This window comes from Panthera pardus, unplaced genomic scaffold (assembly GCF_024362965.1).
Source record: "Panthera pardus isolate Hobbes unplaced genomic scaffold, ASM2436296v1 HiC_scaffold_3, whole genome shotgun sequence".
In the NCBI taxonomy this organism is placed as follows: Eukaryota; Metazoa; Chordata; class Mammalia; order Carnivora; family Felidae; genus Panthera; species Panthera pardus.
The window spans coordinates 19,126,727-19,146,734 of NW_026526876.1; the positions used below are offsets into that span (position 1 = coordinate 19,126,727).

General features: G+C 54.6%; 1 protein-coding gene across 3 annotated transcripts in view; it reads right to left on the bottom strand.

The window, feature by feature from the left end:
- TMEM104 (transmembrane protein 104) overlaps positions 1-20,008 on the bottom strand; it is a 59,618-nt gene that overhangs the window by 27,226 nt on the left and 12,384 nt on the right. For 2 of the 3 annotated variants that reach the window (XM_019466311.2, XM_019466309.2), the window contains exons 6-8: positions 19,506-19,586; positions 16,074-16,173; positions 15,544-15,652 (exon numbers count right to left, since the gene is read on the bottom strand). In XM_019466311.2, coding sequence (XP_019321856.1) covers positions 15,544-15,652; positions 16,074-16,173; positions 19,506-19,586 — 290 coding nt within the window. The remainder of the gene's footprint in view (positions 1-15,543; positions 15,653-16,073; positions 16,174-19,505; positions 19,587-20,008) is intronic. The other variant, XM_019466310.2, reaches the window with a different exon arrangement.

Below are 20,008 nucleotides of genomic sequence, written 5' to 3' on the forward strand. Positions count from 1 at the left end.
AGTTTTTATTTTCTCAACTTGAATGACAATGTCTGGAGATTTATCCGCAAAAAGGAGGGGAGCCTGGAGTCAGCGAGGGACCGCCGGGGGGGACCACAGGTTTCAGGGCCACGTGCGCAGGGCAGGTGTTTGCATCCTGACACTCCCTGGCTAACCTTGAGACCCTGGAGCGTTAATGAATTTCTCAAAGCACATCACGTGTGCACAGGTGTTCAACAAACATCAGCACTGGCCATCTGACCCCAAGAGTATCGGCACCCGACCGTGTTATTGCACCCACGCTTATCAGTCCACCAGACACCCCAGGTGGGGGACTGCAAACAGAGCCCAAGTGAGGACCTCCAGCCAAAGAACATCAGGTCACTACTATTCCTAATGGACTTCCATCACCTGTGCCCGAGTTTAGTAATGGTCCAAATCCTCTGTGGGGGAGTTCAAGTTCTTCCGAACCAGACAGAAAGGATCAGCCATCACACAGAGGATGGAGAGCGCCTGACAACAGGCAGAGGCCCCGGTGGTCAAGCCCAGGGAACCATTATCACAGCTCACTTGCCAAAACCCTGCGATGAGATGCACCATCTAGAGGAGGGCGTCTGGGTTCTACAGGAGGATCGGTGTTTTCACGTGAAACTCCCGAGCGGCCACTTTCCGAAGGCCCAGCTCCGTGAGGGGCTGGCCCAGAGCAGCACCTGTGGAGCCTCGCTGTGGGAGAGGGCTCTGCCAGGACAGGCTGCTGCATTTCAGACACCAGCCCAACCACAATGGGGATGCGGCCAACCTTCGCCCAACCATTACTCGGTGGAGAACGAGTCATGGAGCCAGCTGGAGGCCGGATGCCTCTTTCAGGACACCTGGCCACCCACAGCACAGATGCGCGTCGGCCCAACGCCCCCCCCCCAGAATGTGCTGCATCTTACTGTCCCTGCGCCACCCCACCCTCCCAAGCCCTCACCTAGAAGGGATCGAGAGATTGCAGACTCAGGTAATGCCTGAAAATAAAAATGGAGAGCTGACGCCCAAGGACTCTAAAACAGTGTGCGTTCCTAGAGCACACACTCTTCTCCGGCTGTCACCTCACGACACCCTGCAGCAGAAAACCAAGTCCACTCCCATCAAACAAGTCAGCCCCACTCAGAATGAGTGAGTGTGGAGACACGCAATACCTGCAAAAGTCAAGTGTGTACTTGCTGGAAGATGCCGGGCCCCAAGCAAAGGCAATAACGGGCCCAAAGGTAGAGACTCTGCAGGGCGTCCTCACGCGGCCCCTGAGCTACAGGACAGAGGCAAGTAACCAAACCGACACCGCAGCCGATCAGACCAGGATCAGGAGGAAAGCCTTGTCCCTCTGCTGGTCAACTGAGAAGAGGGGAGACTCTGGGGCACCTTCCCCGCAGAGCAGGAGGCTGGCCAGTGAGGTCACACCTGAACAACCTTTGCTGAAATACTGGGGAAACAGGATTTGTCTCGATATGGGGGTGGGGGGTTGGGAGAGTGACTTCCAGGAGAAACCATGGATGGGGGCGCTGCTCCCAACGCTGCACACGCAGACAACTCCAGCTGTCACAAGCCCAGCATGCCCCCTCCCAGAGGCATGCTGGGGCTGGCACGGAAGAGAACAGAGGAGAAGCTCCGGACTGAGAGCTCAGGGAATGGCTTGCTGGAGGCCAGCAGGAGAGTGACAGCCACAACACAGGCTGCAAAGGACGAGCGCTCCGGGACAGGACCTTCCACGCCAGCTCCGAGGGCGGGCACACAGGGCTGTCCCCAGCACCCCTGGACCACCCCTGGCCAATACCTGAGGAGCCTGGGTGACGCTGTTCCCTGGGTTCCCAGCACCGTCAGCCTGGAGACAGCCAGGGTGCTCACAAGGCACTTCCTGCTCCGGGTTAGTCCCCAAACACACCAAGTGAAAAGCCGCCTGTGACTGACAGTTGAAAGCATTTCCATGTCCCCTGCTCCAAATCTTCGGCTTTTTTCTCAAAGCAACTGGAAATAAAGCAGATGGAGAAAAGGACCCAGATAACGTCCTTCTCTGAACCCTCTGCTCTAAACAGCCTCTGCCCTGCTTCGATGAAATAGAAATTCTTAGTTAGGGACCTGAGGTTTGTAACCTGCGTTTATGCTTTTCCTTCTGTGAGGCAAAAGAAAGAAAGAGAGGGAAAAAAAAAAACGCATCTCCTCCTGAACCCATAGATGGCAAAAAACAAAGATCAGGAAACTCATTCCAAGTTTCAATCATCAAGCACCACGATGTCTCATTGAGGAGCCTGGCTGCTGAACTCTGTGCTAAAGACGTGTGGCTCAAAGAGCTACCAGGGAGAGAAAGGTCACGACCCATGGCAGGGCTCCCTCAGTACCAGGAGGCCTGGCTGTGCACCCCTCGGGAAACGACTCACGTGCTGTGACCGCCACTGGACGGTCATCTTTCTAGAAGGCATGCCATGGCTCTCAGGCATCTGTCTCCACCACTGCGTCGTGATCCCCTGCCCCGGCCTCTGGAATTGGGACAAGCCCCACATACCTGGTCAGGTGTCCCCTGCCTCGGCCCAAGCCCCTCGTTGGGAGATGGTCGGGAACCGGGTTTGGAGGGGACGCTGTTGTCAGGGGGAATGGCTGTGACCACGGAAAGGCCGCTCTCACACCGGAGCCTTTGGATATGTCCTGGGAGGCTGACCCGTCACCCAGAGAAGGCTTTTCCTTGAAGGCGAGAGAACTGCCACCACTGAACACATCCTGGGTGCTCACACAATAGCAGCTTCCATTGAAGACCTCTTCCTGACCCCGACACCCTGTGAATTGGTTACTGGCTCCCCTCCAGAAGACTGAGGAAAAGGGGGGCAAAACAGCTTGTCTAGACCTCACAGCAATGATCAGATCAGAACTCAGGCTGTGTGTACTCAAGGCCGGTCCCCTTTTTTAGGACACTTACTGCCTCCCCTGATTATGCCCTAGAGAAAGTCTCTCCACACCCCCCCCCCACCCCTGCAAAGCTGCCTCCTGGGTGGGGGGTGGAGAGAGGGCTGGTCCGGTCCAGTGGGGTCAGCCTGGCATGGCCACTGCTCCCCTCAGCCCCGCTGGAGGACAGGCCTGCATGCCTGTGCTGTCTCTTCCTCAGCTCAGAAGCCAGATGGTGCCTGGGGGTGGGCAGAGTTCCAAGGATTTGGTGCCAGAACTGCAACCCTTGTGGTTTGGGGGGAGGAAAGATAAATATTGTGGAAAACCCACACAGTCACTCACTTAATGATTATACGCCATCCGGGCTTATTAAGGGCAGCGTGGCTTCTCATGAGCACGTGAGAAGTGGGTCCGCACCCACCTGCCCAGGTGAGAAGATAGAGAGGTCTGACCTTGGACTGGGAGGGCTTTAAGGATAGTGATGACAAGGAGGCAGGTGGGACAGAGGGGGTGCAGGAGGAAGGCTGGGGGCTCTGCCTAGAGAAACAGACCTGCCTCTGGAGCTGGCACCGTCCCAACACTTCACTGCTTGCATTTCAGGCGCCAAAGAGGAGGTGGCAGTGATGGGTGAGCCACCCTAGACCTCCTGGCATGTGGACAGCTCCCGATTGTCCCCCTCTGCCTTCAGCCCCCAAAGACAGGGTGCCCCTAAGGCCACGCTGAGGGGTCGCTTTGTCCTGGCAGCGAGGCACAGAAGCTGACCCGCGCCTTTGGGAAAGGAGAAGCCCGCTGGATGTGGAATTTCTGGCGGGAGTGGTGGCTGCCAGCCGTGATGAGCCACGGGCATCAGTAGCCCCAAGGGCTTATGGAGGGACTGGGCCAGTGCTGTCCACGGACCCAGCAGTGGCCACGCACCTGAGTGCTCTCGCTCATTCAAATGTTCACAGAGCAACTGCCCTCTGTGAGGCCCATGCTGGCTCCAGACGTGTGGATCGAGCACAGCTCTGACCTCGAGATGCTTACAGTGAGACCCAGTACCTGAATACACACAAAAGTCCAATTATTGCCATGGCAGCGGTTTGGGGGGTGGGGAGAGTAATGGCCACATGACTTCAAAGGAGACACTGGAGTGCAGCTTCCAATGAATAAGTGCTTGTCAGACTCTGAAGCAAGGGAAAGGCACGTGATGGGCATGGAGTCATGTGAGCACCCAGCGTCTCTGGAGGACAATGGTCGGTGAGTGTGGGGCAGAGGTGAGAGAGAAGGTTCCAGAAGGAGAACGGAGCAGACCACATCACGTAAAGGAGTGTAAATGTTGCTTTGTGGAGAGGAACTTTGAACAGGCTTTAAGCTGGGAAGGGACAGCCACGTCGACCTACAACTAACATTAGGAGAATAAAACCACAGAAAAGCTCCATGGCCTTGAGGCAATCCTCATGCCTAGAGGTGGCTGGGCCAGCACTGCGGGGCTGGGGCTGAGCACTGCCTCCTGCGCCCCGGCTCCAGGCTCCCCTGAGCGCCCCAGGGAAGACTCTTCTCTTTCCTAATGGGACAAGGCTTAAAAGGGACTGTACTCATTTGAACTGTAAGTTCTGGGGGCAGAAGACAGAAGGCACAGCAGGGATATCCTGGCCAGTGGGCCACGGCACTAAATGGGTAACAGTGCCACCTGGGCCCTTCTGGTGAGCCTCTCGGGAGCCAGCGTGAGTGAGCAGATGCCAAGATGTTAACTTCTCCTTCACTGCAGGCTTGGTTTACCGGTTCTCACTTTTTAGCCACTTGAAATCTCTCCACGGAGATTCAAGACCTGCTCTGGGTCTCGGTATGTTTATGCTGGATGTCAGGGAAGGGGAGATGACGGGTTCACGGCACTACTTCCCCCAGGGCTGTGCTCTGCCTCACGCGTGAGAAAGCTGGAGGAACGTGTCTGGCTTGGCCACGTGACCCAGGGCCTGGAAAGAGCTGTCAGGGCCAGGCTGGGGGCCAACTGGTCCTAAGAGCAAGAGGACTCGAGGGGAACAGGTGGACTCTGTGGCAAGTGACAGAGATGGGAGTCTCTCTCTTTTTGGAGGAAAGCACCCACACCCCCAACCACCTGATTCTGTTGGGAGTTAAGCTGACTTTCACTGGCTGGTACACGCACCTCGTGGACGTTAGAGCTGAGTTAACGCAGAGCTGTTAGCGCCTCTAGTAACGAGCTGGAACCCGACTGCTTTGGGTGTCCCTGTCCTGAGGACACGAGGAGGCTGAGCCATTGCCCTCTGCCACCTCAACTGCCTGGCGTTCGTGTGGCACTCCACGAGAGGCGCCAGGTGACGGCTGCGGGTGCTCCTGGCGCCTTCCCTTCCCCGTTCCACTCTTCCCACTTGTCTCTGTGTGGGAAGAGCGGATGGCGGTGGGAATGCTCCGTGCTGGAGCTGGAGGGGAGGGAGGGAAGGAAGTCAGGTGCCCTGAACATGGGAGCCCTGCAGAGAGGAGCACAGGCCAAGCTGGCTCCACCCCTTCTCTGCTGACGTCAGACCTCGAAATAGACAGATTAGGGAGCAGGATTCTTTGCCGATACTGAGTAACCTTGGAGGTGGGGAAGGAGGGGAGACAGGGCATCAAGCTGGCTAACAAGCTCTGTCCAATTGGGTATAAGAAATCACACTAACATCTCCAGCTTCCCCCCTAGTCGATGGTCAGAGTAAAGGCCTCTCCATGGGGTTGGCATGCTATGGGCTCTAAGAGGAAGCTGAGAGCACCACCCATAGGGACCCAGGGGAATCTGCTGGCCCCGGGATCAACAAAGAAGCCACTAGCAAAGGGATGTTGCTGGAGCCCTTTTCTCCTGGGGACACCCGGAGTCTAAAAACAGTCTGATCAGAGGGGTGATGCTGTTCCCTGTCTGCATGGAAGTGTGTGAGTCATCAACTCCAGTATGTCACTTGTGACATCAGGCTGGAGACCTGTGGACGTGTGGCCATCGTCTTTCCCTGGAAGAGGCAAGGCACATGAAGTCCCTGACCACTGCCTCCACTGCTGTAGCCTGGGCGACCAGAGCAGGCCTCTCCCCGGGACACTGGGGGCTGGCAAGACCATTTACCATTGTGACAGGTCCTCTGCCAGTAGAATTTCTCAAAGGGGAGAATGCACAGACTTGTCTGCAGAACTGGTTGAAAATGCAGATTCCTGGGCCCTGTAGCCTTAGATCTGCTACATTCGGCCTGGGGCAGGACCCAGGAATGTGTATTTTTAATAAGTACCTGAAGCTGGTTCCTGGAACCAAACTTTGAGACAGAGTTCAGGCTCATGCTCCTGACCTGGGGGAAGGCACAGAGCTGGACGGTGTTCCTAGGGGCTCACGGGTGGAGCAAAGCCTCCCTACAGTGGTGAGAGGTGCACATCACAGACTGGCAGGGGCCTTTCAGTCCCCGTCGGCATCCAGCACTTGGCCAGGCAGCGTCTTGCCTCCTCTTGTCAAGGTTTTCAGAGAACGTCTCAATCGGTAGCTAGATGAGGTTCTTCCTGTAGCCAAACTTACTGTGCCCTGCTGCGCTCTGTGACCCTTCCTTCCAGATTCACACTCACCACGAAGCATCTGCTCAGCAACACACTCGTCGGCACCTCCCTTTGCACTTGAAGGCTTATTAAAATGTACCTGGTCTGCTCTCAGCCAACCCATGAGACAGCCAGGGCTCATGCTAATTAATCAGATGTCATCATTAATATGCACCCTAATTGTTCAGCTCCCCTGATGCCCATCATGCCCGGGCCATAGGCATCTCTCTGCTGGCTGCAAACCCTCTGGGCTTCCTTGGCTCCTGCTTTTCTCTGCTGGGCTGCCCTACGGTCTGGAGAACGTGTCCACAGATACTTTTATTCTCGGCAGCTTGCGCGGCTAGCGCCGCTGGCTGGGATGCCGGCAACACAGAGGAGCGCGGTTATTACTTTAGAATGAGTGCTTTATTTAATTAAACAATTACTGGTGGGGCCCTGGGGCGCTATTTAGAAAGACACCAGATTCTGCTCACAACAGACACCCTGTAACAGAGAGTGAGCGTCACTCAGGGAGCAGGCACAGCCCCACGAACCTCAGCAGGGCTGTCCCGAGTACCAGGGTTCTCTGTGCAACAAAGGCATCGGAGAGACACAGACACAGGACGGGAGGTGGAGATAGTTTGGCACGTATAGTTTCCAGTTTAGTTAGCACAAAATATTCAAGAACATTCCATCTTCCTCTGAAACCACTGGCGGGCTGCTGGGTTCTAGATGGCAGTTTTTTCCCTGTACTTCTGGGGGAAATGGGATGGAAAGGGGGCAGGAGGGGAGTGGGAGGTATGAAATCAACCAGGACGTTTCCTCAGAGAATGCAAAGTCACTTTTAGTTCTTTGTCCAGAAAGGGAAGCAGAGGGGATGTGGAGCACGGAGGCGGCCTGGGCTGCAGTGTTTGGGGTCAGTCCGGAGCAGCTTGAGGGGAACGGATTAAAACACATGCAGGGGTCAGTGACAGGGTCAGCCCAGGACGCCTGCGGAGCGAGGAACCAGGTGTCCATTCTTGCTCATACTACTCACAGAGAAGGTGCGCTCAAGCCCAAGCTCAGGCTGCCTGGGATCAGCGTGGAGTGTGGATAAAATGGTCCTGAAAAAGCACAGTGCAGAAGGTCCCCAGCGGGGATGAACACTCCCCATGGAGACCTATTTGGAAGTTTCCCAACCAAATTGGCCTGTGCAGGAGTGCAGGCTGTGGGTATACACTTATAAGCCCTGCGAAGCTTCCCAGCCTGTGTGTGTGTGTGTGTGTGTGTGTGTGTGTGTGTGTGTGTGCGCACGCGTGCGCACAGCCTCAGCTCTCTCGTAGGTGGACTGCTCACGTCCACCCCAACCCCACGTCTGCCTGCTTCCACAAGCACCGGGCTTTGGATTGCTGCACCTTTGCACGTTACCACATGGATACTCCCTTTACAAGAGACAGGCTTCTAAAAGTTCTATTTATAAATACTTAGTTTTCACAGAATGACATTTTACACACACTAGGAAAACCAAGTACTCAAGAGAAACCTGCAGCGAGTCCTTCTGTACAATAAGGGAGCACTTTGTAATAAATAATACCCCCCCCCCAGTTTATTTTGGACTTTTGGATAGTGGGGTTTCTTAGGAGCTGACTATGCGAGGGTGGGGTGGCCAGGTTATGGCACACAGGATGACTCCCCCCCCCCACCCCATCCCAAAGCACCTCCCTGGTTGAACTGAGGATGGGGCAGGGTAGAAGGACAAGAATCCAGGCAAGTCAGTCTGACATCTGCCCATGTGCCCAGGAGTCAAAGCAGCTTGCTCTGGGCAAGCAGTGTTTGTAAGCACGTACTTGTGACTTCCCAGACAACAGATACAGGGGTAGAGACCTGGGACGCCCTAACAGGGGCAGAAAGACACGCAAACTGCCACTGTGACCAGGGGGGTCTGGGCAGTTCACCTGGCTCAGGAGCTAGGATGCAAGTTCCCTTCACCCAAGAGGACAGAGAACACAGGACCCCTACCGATGGCAACGAGCAGCCTCTGAGGCTTGGGGAAGGGATGGTGGGGACCGTCCAGGAGTAGCTAGTCCCACCATCTTGTGATCCAAACCCCCATCACCTGGCATTTTTACTGGGAGTGCAGAGGAAGCAGTGCTGGGCATTAGGTGTCATCCCCTGACCCGGATGTCAGGTGCTGGCTGTGGCAGAGGCGGGACGTGGGGGTGATGGATGGTTGGCTTAAAGCCAGCCGACAAAACCCACGTCCCTGAGAGCACATTAAAGACAAAAACAACAATCCTCTCACTGAGCTGGGGGAGGAAGCTTGGGCCAAACACCCAAACGTGCTGGGGGTGGGGTAGGGGACAGCGATCACCATGGTCTGGAGCCATGTTGGGCAGCGGCTGGGCAGGCACTGGGGATGGGCCGGAGGCTGCACCCAGGCAGCAGTGGCCGTGGGTGACAGGTGGGGTGCTGGGGGGCTCACGGGGTCCCTTGGCAGGAGTTTGAGAGACCCAGTGCTGGGATGAGTGACAGCACAATCTGAATCTCATTTAGAAAGGGCTAGACTAGGGGGATGGAAAACACCAAAAAACAAGAGGCCATTCCCGGGATGAGATATAGAGACAGCTCCCTAGAAAAAAAAGAGAGAGAGAGAAAGAAAAAGACAGGCCTGTTCCTGTGTTATTGATTTCCTTGAAAAAGAGAGACAAGCTAATCCTTTAAAGTCAGTCACTTCAACGTGAGCACCAGTGCTCGTGTGAAGTCAGAATTCCCTCAACATTAGAGCCCCGGCTCCCATCTGGACTGTGGGCACACACATTCTTGGGGCGTAGGGCAGAAATCCACTCATTCTTCCTTGAGCCCCAGCATCACGGGTTGAAAGCAGAGGCCCAGCATGTGGGGGAGACCGTGCCCTCAGGCAGGAGTCCGCCCAGAGGCTCAAGTGGACACTCCACAGCTGGCAGAAGACGCTGCAGACCAGCACCAAGCCGAGCTCCCAGAGCGCGGTCAGGCCCGGGTCACCAGGGCTACCCCACTCACTGCACCTGCAGGGGGTGCCCAGTAAGACTGGCAGCTTCCCACGAGTGAGTGGGGAGAAAGTGTGAGAGGCCAAGCAAATGGACCTTTCTGAGCCTCCGGACTGAGTGAAGAGGAAAGGAGCACACTGAAGGGAGGAAGAAAAGGGAAAAAAGGATGGGTCTCCCTGGTGGTCGCCAAACGGTCACCATCCCACCAAGGAGGCACTCTGATGTTCCAGACCCCGTAAGAACCCCACGCAGCCAGGAATCTCCTCTCAGCCTGTTACCGAGTCCCCAACTCATGTGTGTCAGACAGGAGGGCAGTGTGGCCCAGAGAAGGGAAACTGTCATCAGGCCATTTGTGGGCTTAGCACCCTGCTCTCCGCTTCCAGACACAGCCAGCCTGTGAGCCCTGCCCTAAAGACAGCTCATCTGCCCTGTCAGTTCCCGCCAGCCCTCGGGCACCACCCTTCCTAGCTGACTGCTGAATTCCATCCCACATTCCTGATGGTGGCAAATCCAGGGGCAGCACCCATACCTCATCCGACTGGGACTGTGCTCTGGGGCGCATGGAGGTGCCTCTGGAGGGGTGCGGCAGTGTTCCCGAGAGTCCCCACGTCCTGTTGAGTCACTGCTGCTGTGAAACCTTGCTAGCCCACACTCACTTTCTTCCTCGCTGGTCCTGAAGGCCTCTAGGCCACCTCCTGCCCCAGAATTGGTAAGAATACATATTCAAGTGATGGCAGAGGTGACCCACTTATTAGCAGATGCCACAGCCCCAGGGCACAGTGGCTGATGCTGAAAGAACACAGAAAGAGGCTGTGGCAGGGACAGGAGTCGTCCTTGGGAAGACGCGTCCAATTCCAGAGCTCCTTGAGTGTGAGAAGTCCGCTCTACTATCTAGGAGCGAGGGGCGGTAAGACAGGCAGCAAATCCATCAGGCAGACAGGCAGGGCGCACACACACGGATCACTGAACACACACCCGCCTGGACAGCGTCGCCCGCAACCCTCTGTAAACGTCAAGCTCCAAGGGCTGACAGATGGGTGCGACCTGCCCCTCCTCCCGGGCCTCATGGTGGGGCTGCGTGCAAGCCCAGCAAGCCTGTTTCCAGGGTTGGAGGATGGGGACGGGAACCCCAGGAGCCAGGCTCCTGTCCCTGCCTCGCGCCTGCGGCCCAGGGGAAGTCACTGTCCCCACATGTCAGTTTTCTCTGCTGTAAAGTGGGATGATGCCTCACTGTGCGGCTGGGAGGGCCACATCAGAAAGTAAGTGGTGACACAGTACACACACACACCAACGCCGTGGGAGGAAGGGCCGGCTGTGGCCTGGCACTGCCAGCAGGCACCTCACTCCCCTCGCCACCTCCTCACAAAGAGGACATTTACCCCTTGAGTGGTACTGTTTTAGGAAGAGACCACTGGGTTTTAAAAAAGGGACTGTTGGGAGTATGGAGGTCCCTCAAAAAATTAAAAATAGAACTACCCTATGACCCAGCGGTTGCACTGTTAGGTATTTATCCAGAGGATACAGGTGTGCTGACTTGAAGGGACACATGCACCCCCATGTTTATAGCAGCGCTATGGACAACAGCCAACATACGGAAAGAGCACAAATGTCCACCTACTGATGAATGGATAAAGAAGATGTGATATGTGTATATATAATGGAATATTACTTGGTGATCACAAAGAATGAGATCTTGCCGTTTGCAACAATGCGGATGGAACTAGAATGTATCACACTAAGCAAAATCAGTCAGGCAGAGAAAGACAAGTATCACAGGATCTCACTCATGTGTGGAATTTAAGAAACAGAACGGATGAGCATAGGGGAAGAGAAGGAAAAATAAGATAAAAACAGGGAGGGGGACAAACCAAAAGAGACTCTTAAATACAGAGGACAAACTGAGGGTTGCTGGCCGGGTGTTGGGTGGGGGGGATGGGCTAAACGGGTGATGGGCATTAAGGAGGACACTTGTTTGGATGAGCACTGGGTATGATATGTAAGTGATGAATCACTAAATTCTATTCCTGGGATCATTATTACACTGTATGTTAACTAACTTGGATTTAAATTAAAAAAAAAATAACTTAAAAAATGCTATTAACAAAAATATTTAAAAAGAAAAGGGGGGACTACTGAGGCACCTGGGTGGCTCAGTCCATTGAGCGTTTGACTCTTGATTTCAGCTCAGCTCATGATCTCACAGCTCGTGAGTTAGTTGTGAGTCAGAGCTCTGTATCGGGCTCTGTGCTGACAGTGCAGAGCCTGCTTGGGATTCTCTCTCCCTCTCTCCTACTCCTCTAGGTAACCTACTCCTCTAGGAAGAGTCCGGTAGATAGAATTCCCTAAACTCCTCAGCCCCCAACAGACACCCCACTTCTTCAAGGGGGTGTCCGGCAGAGGGCGGCAGGTCATCTGCCAGGCACTTGCAGGCTGCCATCTCTCTCCCGGGCCACCCATGCCCTGGAGGTGGTTGTCACAGCTCTTGTATCAAGGCAAGATGGCGAGCCAGGGTGACCTTGTCCTGTCCCAAGGCAGCCCACAAGGGGCCCCCACTTGGTACCCTCAGTTTGTAGCCGAGTTTCCAGCCAGGATGAGCTCTGCTCTGCCATCTGCCCTCCCAGCTCTGCCTGGCCGGTGCCTGCTGGGCTGCCGGTCACCCAGCAGCATCTGTCTACCTGTAAGAGGCAGCGGCTGCTCCTGCGAAACGTGAGGAGCTTTCAGCACTCGGGGAGTCCCACCGTGGCCCTAGGGCTTCCCTGACGCTCTAGAGGCGGTGGCAATGACAGGGCCAGGCCCTGGGCGAGGGGTGGGAGTGACAGGCTGGAAGCACCGCAGGGACGAGGAAGTGAAACGAGCACTTGGCAGTGGCCTGGACTCCAGGGGACAGCAGCATACGTCCTGCCTCCCTGACACTCAGGACGGTTGGATTCCTGGACGGAACTGATTTACACACAATCCTACCACTTCACCACTGGTCCCTGCCTCCCCACTGCACAGGAGAGAATGAAATGCTCAATTCTGACTTTGTTTCCTAGTGAAACCGGAGAAACTCTGCAGAAAGGATCCCAAGATACTCCTCAGCCTGGAGGCCAGGTTACTGGTTTGAAAGAGTTGGGGCACCCAACACTTTCCTACTGATCCTTCAAAGGGGCAGGGGAGGCGGGCGGGGGGTGGGGTTCTAAGAATCCAAGCAGCTGACAGCAGGTCCTGATGTTAATTCTCACAGGCCCTTGCAATGGCCCAGGTCACTCACTGCTGGCTCCAGCTGCAGTGGCTTGTGGGGACGCCCCTGGAAAGCACATATGACTCACGGGACCCCTGACTCCCAGCACCCCGTTCTGTGACTACTTCAGAGAAGGAGAGAGAGAGAGACTGACTCATATCAGCTGCACTGGCAATCACAGGATGTGGACGGAGGTCGCAGGGTGCAGGAGGGGAGGAGGAATTTTCCATTTGTTAAAGTCAAGGGCTTTGGGAGGCGACTGGTGGCCGCCGGTGGAGAAAGCTCCCTTCTTATCGTGATGCCATACACAGGCTGGCCTCTGGGCATAGTTAATATCCCAAATATTCTCATTCTGTGTGTGCATTTCAGTAGCATTCCTAGGAAGACACAGACGAGATCATTTCCAAAGGACTTTCTGAAAATTAAGTCACAAAATAAAAGCCTGTATCCTTATTTCCCAGGATGTACCATCCCAGAATAGCAACGAAGAGATGGTTCTTATGAGGCCCTTCGAAACATGCCGGCCGGGTAGGTGCCTCGTCTCCCTGAGACAAGGTGACTGTGCATGGGGTGGGGGTGCTTTAAAGCTGCCTGATGCTTTGCCCCATCTTTTGGTGAAATCTGTCTGGCTGCTGCCAAAATCAGAAACCGCTGGTAGAAAGAGGCCTAACGGGAGTCTCTAGAAGGGATGAACAATCTCCTGAACGTGAATGACTGAGGGGCAGGGAGGGGGGAGTACAACCCTCCTCCCTAATGATCTAAAGAGGCCACATGACGATGGAATGAAGACACAGGGATGAGCCCTGTGGGTCAGACTGGGAGTGGGGGTGGGGCGTGGGGGGTGGGGGAAATGCCCCTGTCACCTGCAGCAGAGCTCAGGACCAAGGAAGGAAACCCCTTCCAGCATACTGAGGGTGGGAGGCCCGCAGGTGGATGCACAGCAGCCAGCGTTGAAGGTTGGGATGTGCGTTCTTCAGAGCTACCCGCAAAGTTGTAAAATGACATCTGAGACAATGCGGAGTCCTGTCTGCCCTGAATTTCTCGACACCAGGCGGAAGAGTACATGTGAACTGAATACCTTCTGAGAAAACCCAGGCCCCTGGCGGTGGACTGGGAGGTGGGGGGTGGGGGTGGGGGCAACAACCGAGAGAGAACGGGCTCTGCTTCTGCTCACCCTCCCCTTCCGATCTCTGTAGCTTTGGCAGGCCCGGTGGCAATCAGCCCTATGAGTTGTAAGTGCAATATCTGAAATTTGAAGGCGGTAATTAATGCCTGTCTGCTTTCCTGAACGGCTCCTTCTGTTCGGTCAGGGAGCTATTGAGATTCAAGGAGGGAGGCTCCCGTCATGTGGAAGGTTTACAGGAATAAGTGAAGGAACAATTTAATAAGGCAATAATAACGCTTCTAAATAATTTACCAGACAAATGGCAGCAGCCAATATTCCCAGTACTCTGTATCTGTGTTGCTGGGGAGGGGACGTGCCAGGTAGATTCAGCACAAAGTCTAACAGTCTCTCGTGGAAAGACCCACCTGAGGTCTGGTGCCTCTGCCCTGGATATGCTCCTGTGTCTGTGTTGAGCCTCTTGGACCCTTTCCCCCACCTCCTCCTTCAGCCAGTTAGGATCTAGAGATCTAGAGCCTTACATTTAACTAACACTTTGGCTAATTTAATCAATGATGGTCTGTTTAAATGCTAAGAGGCTAACAGGCCTCAGCTGGGCTGCCCTCCCAGCGGCCCCCCTCCCCCAGACTGGGGAAGCAGGGAATAGTGCCAGGGAATGAACCTGCTACCAAATCCCCACCAGACCTGTGGTGGGGTGGCAGGAGTGGGGGGGTGGATCTGAGATATGATTCTAGCCACAGGTGAATGAGGGAGAGAAACACCAGACCATTCGACTGCTCCAGCAACACAGAAGTGGAAAACAAATCTCTCCCGTGGCCTGGGCCACAGGACTCCTTCGGCAGGTCCACGGGGCAGGACTGGGAAGGCAAAACCACCCTTCGGTGTCCCTGGGTTAACAAACTCCAAACCAGGTGACACAGCTGGCAGGTCCTACACAAGCCTTTGCCAGGACAGATAACAAGGAGGCCAACTCCCCGAAAGGCTCAGCTCTCTCCTGAACCCTGCCTCCCGGCCCCATAGCAGCCAAGTGGCCACGTGTCAAACTGTGTGTCACCTCACACACCTAAATATGTGTCAGGGTTGAGGAGGACCAAGAGGAGGCAGAGAATATTAATGGATGCCGCAAAAGGGAAAGGGAAGCATTTCTGAGTCCCGCCCACAAAGCAGGCAGAGATAAATAACTGCCTCTGGTTTCGTATCTTATTCCCCAAGACCCGTGTGGCGTGGTTTTCGGCTCCAACTCTCCCCGCCCCAATGGCACAGAGCAACCGAGAACAGCCTGGAGATTCATCTTCTTCCCTTGTCTGCAGGGAGGAGGGAAGACAGGGAGAGAGCTGGGCTGATCCTTCCCTCTCTGGAGAGCCTGTGTGCGGTCAGGGCCAGCCGTGAGATGGCTCAGTCCTGCGTGCCCAGTCAGGAAGCCCGGCACCTACCATATGCTCCGGGGCTGGCCAGGAGTAAGGTCAAAACGCGGCAAGTCTCTGGAAAATTAGTTCTGACACTCTTGAAGAGCTGTGCTCAGGATGCCCCTCAAACCCCGAGCGAAATTTACAAGAGTTCAGGGCCAGGAGCTGGCAACGACCCGAATGCCAGCTGCAAGGCACGCGCGACTGAGGCCTGGTCACCGGGACACACAGGCTACGTCCTCAGTAACGTGGTCAGTTTTGTGCCCAGGGCCGTGGCCCCAGTAACCAGCCAGAGCGTGGAGCTGTGCCGACCCTCCTCTCTGGTTCAAATGCCCCCAGCCACCCAGGCTGGGCAGAGGCGAGGCCACTCACCAGGTAGATGCGGTAGGCGTCCACGCGGCGCAGGGGCCCCCAGCACGGGTCCGTGTCGTTGTGCTTGGTGTCGGCCTCCACACCACAGGACTCGTTGCCAGTGGCACTGCTGATAAAGAGAAGAGTGGCTCAGTGTGGCCCCCGCTCAGCTGGAAGCAGACAGGACGCAACGTTACTAATTATGAGCCACCGCTGAGCCTCTGCTCCCACCGCCACTGCTTCAGGGCCAGACAGCCTGACTCTCCACGAATCACGCCCTCCTCCTAGGGCAGGTGCCACTGTTCCCAGAGAGCCATGTCCTGGCAGCTCAGGAGCCCCTGGTGGGAATCCTAGTCATTTTCCCAATGGGGCAGGGAGGGGGACAATGATGAGGGGCACGTTTCCAAAGGACAAAGTGCACAGCCGGCTGCAGTACATGCAGAAAAGGGCCTCGGGCATCTCCGTCCTTTAGATGCTGACAGTTTGCTTGGTGTTGTGCTTCTACCAAAAGCTCTGCCCAACTGGCCGAGCCGGGCGAGGGGGACACTCACCAAGTCACCTGCATGAGGGAGAAGGGCACGGCGGCAGCATAGATGGCCAAATCCCCGTACAGGTAAATGATGATGCAGAAATAGAACAAGTTGACCCCCACTGAAAGGAACAGAGTCATTGGTCAGGGAGCCACAGAGACGCCCATGTTCTTTTCTGATGGTGAAGTCTCTACCTCTTCCATAGCTTTCCTTTCTCAGGCTGTTTACTTTCTACAAAAAGAAAACAACAGCGTCCTGTGGCTTGTGCTGCCTGATTGGTTACACTGCGATGCGGCAGGAGACACAGCCAACCCGGACTTTCACCTGTGAGGCTAAATGAGGCTTGCAGCATCAGACACTCCGAAAGCAGGCAAATGCAGGGCAGTGTGAGGTGGGGGCTGGCTGGGGAGGCTCAGAGGGGCCTTCACGCTTGGGACAAGCTGCCTGGGCAGGAGAAGGGGAGGGACCCTGAGTCAGGAGGCTGAACCCAAGTGTGCCTGGATCAGGGCCCCTTTGCAGCCAAACACAGGACTCTTCGATAGAGGCTGGTGGAAAACAAACAAACAAAAAATGGTCCAGCTTCTGAAGCTGAAATCAAGAGGGTAAAAAGCCCTTGATTTCTAAAGACCAAGTGCCTCATTCTGAGTCTGACTGTTCACCAAGCCCTGGATGGGAAGAGGTGGCTGGGGGTGCTGGTGACAGAGGGGGCAGTAGGAGGGGGCACTTAAGACAAGCTCATGGTCAAAATGTTTGCAAGGGAGGACGCTGCCTTTGGAAGCTCCCTCCACAGAGGCAAACCTTGCTCCCCTCTTCCTCTGGGTGGGGGAGGGCTGAACCAGGAACTGGGAACGGAGGCTCTAGCCCCAGTGCTACTGACCTTGCTTCCTGACCCTGGCAAGTCCCTGACTATATTCGATCCTGTACAGCGAGAACTGTACCTGTGCTAAATTCCATGTGTGATTCGAGCTTTAAAGACCAGGTGTAAAAGCTCTGAAAAAAAGCATCTGGGCTCTACAACCTCAGAGTCATGCCCCCAGACAGCCAGTCTCAAACTCCTGTTCAGACTGACTGCTCATTTTTGATGTCACTGGTCTTAAGCTGCTGGCTTCTCTGAGAACAGAAAAAAAAAAATGAAGTGACAGTTCCCTTCTAATCCTGGTGGCTCTGAAGAGCCTCTGGGGTCCCCAAGGGGAAAGCCAGGGACATGTTCCTCCTGGGCTATTTGAGGTCAGCTCTGCTCCTAGGAGTCTGGGGGAAAAAGACTAGGAAAATACGGTTCTTGCAAGAACTCTGGAGGGCCTCAGACAAAGTCAATGTCCAAGCTTAGTGGCCCCTGGGGTCTGGCTGTCACTCAAACCCCACGCTCCAGGTACAGCCTGTGCCCCAGCCTGTCTTTCTGCTTTGACACCAATGTTCTCTGCAGAGAGGTGGTGCCCCGCCCCCCCACTCACCCTCCCTCCACTCGCCTGTGGACTACGGTGCCAGCTCTGGTTATAAACTGCCATTGACCCTCCCTGATCAATAAATTTCATTACTAGACACAAAATAGGGGGATCAATGAACTTCCTGAGAGGACAGCAATGACGAGGCCTGGCACTGCTGGTCACAAGTGAGCCTGGACCCCAAGGGGGCTTGTTGTGGGGGGTGGGGGGGTCCTTCCAAAGGGGAAGAGAACTGCCCATGAATTAGGAATAGAACAGAGCAGTGGTTTTCCCCCCGGAGTGTGATTGCCTCACAATCCTCACCGGGGACATCTGCCAACATTTGAAGATGTTTTGGTTGTCACAACTGACAGGTGCTATTGGCACCTAGTGGGTGGAGGCCAAGGATGCTGCTTAACATCCCACAATGCACAGGACAGGCCCCACAACAAAGAAGGACCCAGTCTAAGTGTCAATAGTGCCAAGTGTGGGAAACGCTAAGCAGAGGAGACAGTGTCCCCTAAGTGTGAGGCTGCTCTTGTATGAAAGTGCTCCTTTTTTTTCTGTTAGATTTGGGTAAACTAGAAGTCTCGTTTGGAGGGGGAGAAAAAAACACCAAAACCACGGGTTCCCAGAATTGTTACAGAAGTCAGGGCAGACTGTAAAACATGCTCGTCGGAAAGGAAGTTTCAAAGGCGGATGTCCTCCCTCCAATGTGCGTTTTCTCTCCAAAGTTTGCATTTGCAGGGGGATTGGGTGCGGCTGCCGGGGGAAAGGTTTATGCTCTTATCTTCGTCTAATGAGATGGGGAGAGGTAGAAATGGAGCAAAGGAAAATCACAGAGTGGGCTGGACACAACCAGTCTGATTTTCACGAATTCTGGAAGCCTCTGTGAGGCTGGTAGGGAAGCAGGAACCAGACCCTCAGGCAATCCTTGGCTGATGATCATGACATTCCAGACTGGACGGTCAAATCACACCACCAGTGATAAACCAAATGCTTAATGTCCTGAAAAGCAGTCGAGAAGACTCTGGTTTCTATAATTCCCCAGGCTCCAAGTTACTGCAGCCACACTGGAGATGGGAAAGAATCGGTGGAGATGCCACCCCTCTGTGACCAAAGGGCAGAGGATCTTCCAAAGATAAAATCCTTACAAAGACAGGATTTATTGAGATGTGTCTGACTGTCTCTGAAGGGGAAACGGACAGGTTTGGGTACTGAAAAACCATACCCTTAAACAGCACATCTTCCAAAGAACAACATTTGCCAGGGAGGTATAGAGTGTTGTCACAGAACACCCAGCGACCCAGCGTCTGAGCTGGGGGTGGGGTGGGGGGATCCTTTCAGCTGTAACCAGTCCTGCTAAGGAGCAGGTAGAGTGAGGAGGGGTCACAATCAGACACAGATTCCAAGACAGTAACCTTGTGTGTGGACTCCTGGCGCCCTCTGCTGGCCACTGGTGGAGGGGGGGGGGGGGGAGAGAGAGAGAGAGAGAGAGACAGAGACAGAGAGAGAGAGAGAGAGAGAGAGAGAGAGACAGAGAGAGAGAGAGAGAGAGAGAGAGAGAGAGAGAGAGAGAGAGAGAGAGAGAGACAGAGAGAGAGAGAGACAGAGAGAGAGAGACACACACACACAGACAGGCACACACACACAAAGGCATGTGCATGGTGTATCCTACCACTGTCACAGGTAGCTGCCCTGTGTTGTTCTAGACTGAACAGTCCAGAAGGAAAGAGAAGTCAGAAGCAATCGAGCAAGAGGCATAAAACTACCAGCCGGCTCCACTGGCTTCCTTCCTTGGAAAGCTGCTTAGGATTCCTGACCTCTATGAGCAGGAAGAGCCAAGGAGCTGCCTCTCTATTCCTAATGCTGATGAGTGGGGAGAGATTCAGGAAAACAATGAGAGCGGCTCAGGCCTCTTGGCAAGGTGGCCTTGCAAACGCACTGGGATCTGGCCGACACCGTCAGCCCCCTCCCTAGTTGTCAAGGTCTGTTGGATTGCCCTCACCCCACCTTGAGAAAGAACTCATACCTTTATTGAAGAACATGGAGGCCATCTGTCCCATCTCCACCCGGTCTGTGATTTCAAAAAGGTTCAGAGATCCACGTCTCTCTGTGGAGCCAAAAGAACAAGGAAGAGAAAGTGGTTTTCATTCAGAGAAGCTCCTAGAGGGGGCACTAAGTTCACTAAATTCTCCAGACTGAGGAAATCCTCAAGCATTTCAAATTCTCTTTATTTTTTTTAAGTTTATTTATTTTGAGAGAGAGTGAGCACAAGTGGGGTAGGAGCAGAGAGAGAGAGAGAGAGAGCGGGGAGAGAGAGAATCCCAAGCAGGCTCCACGTTGTCAGCACAGAGCCTGACGCGGGGTTCCAACTCACAAACCACGAGATCATGATCTGAGATGAAACGAAGAGTTGGATGCTCAACTAACTGAGTCACCCAGGTGCCCCAGCATTTCAAATTCTTGCAAAAACTTCTAATGTTTCTCCACTTGAAATGTTTAAAACAATATATAGAAAGGGATCCCAGGGGT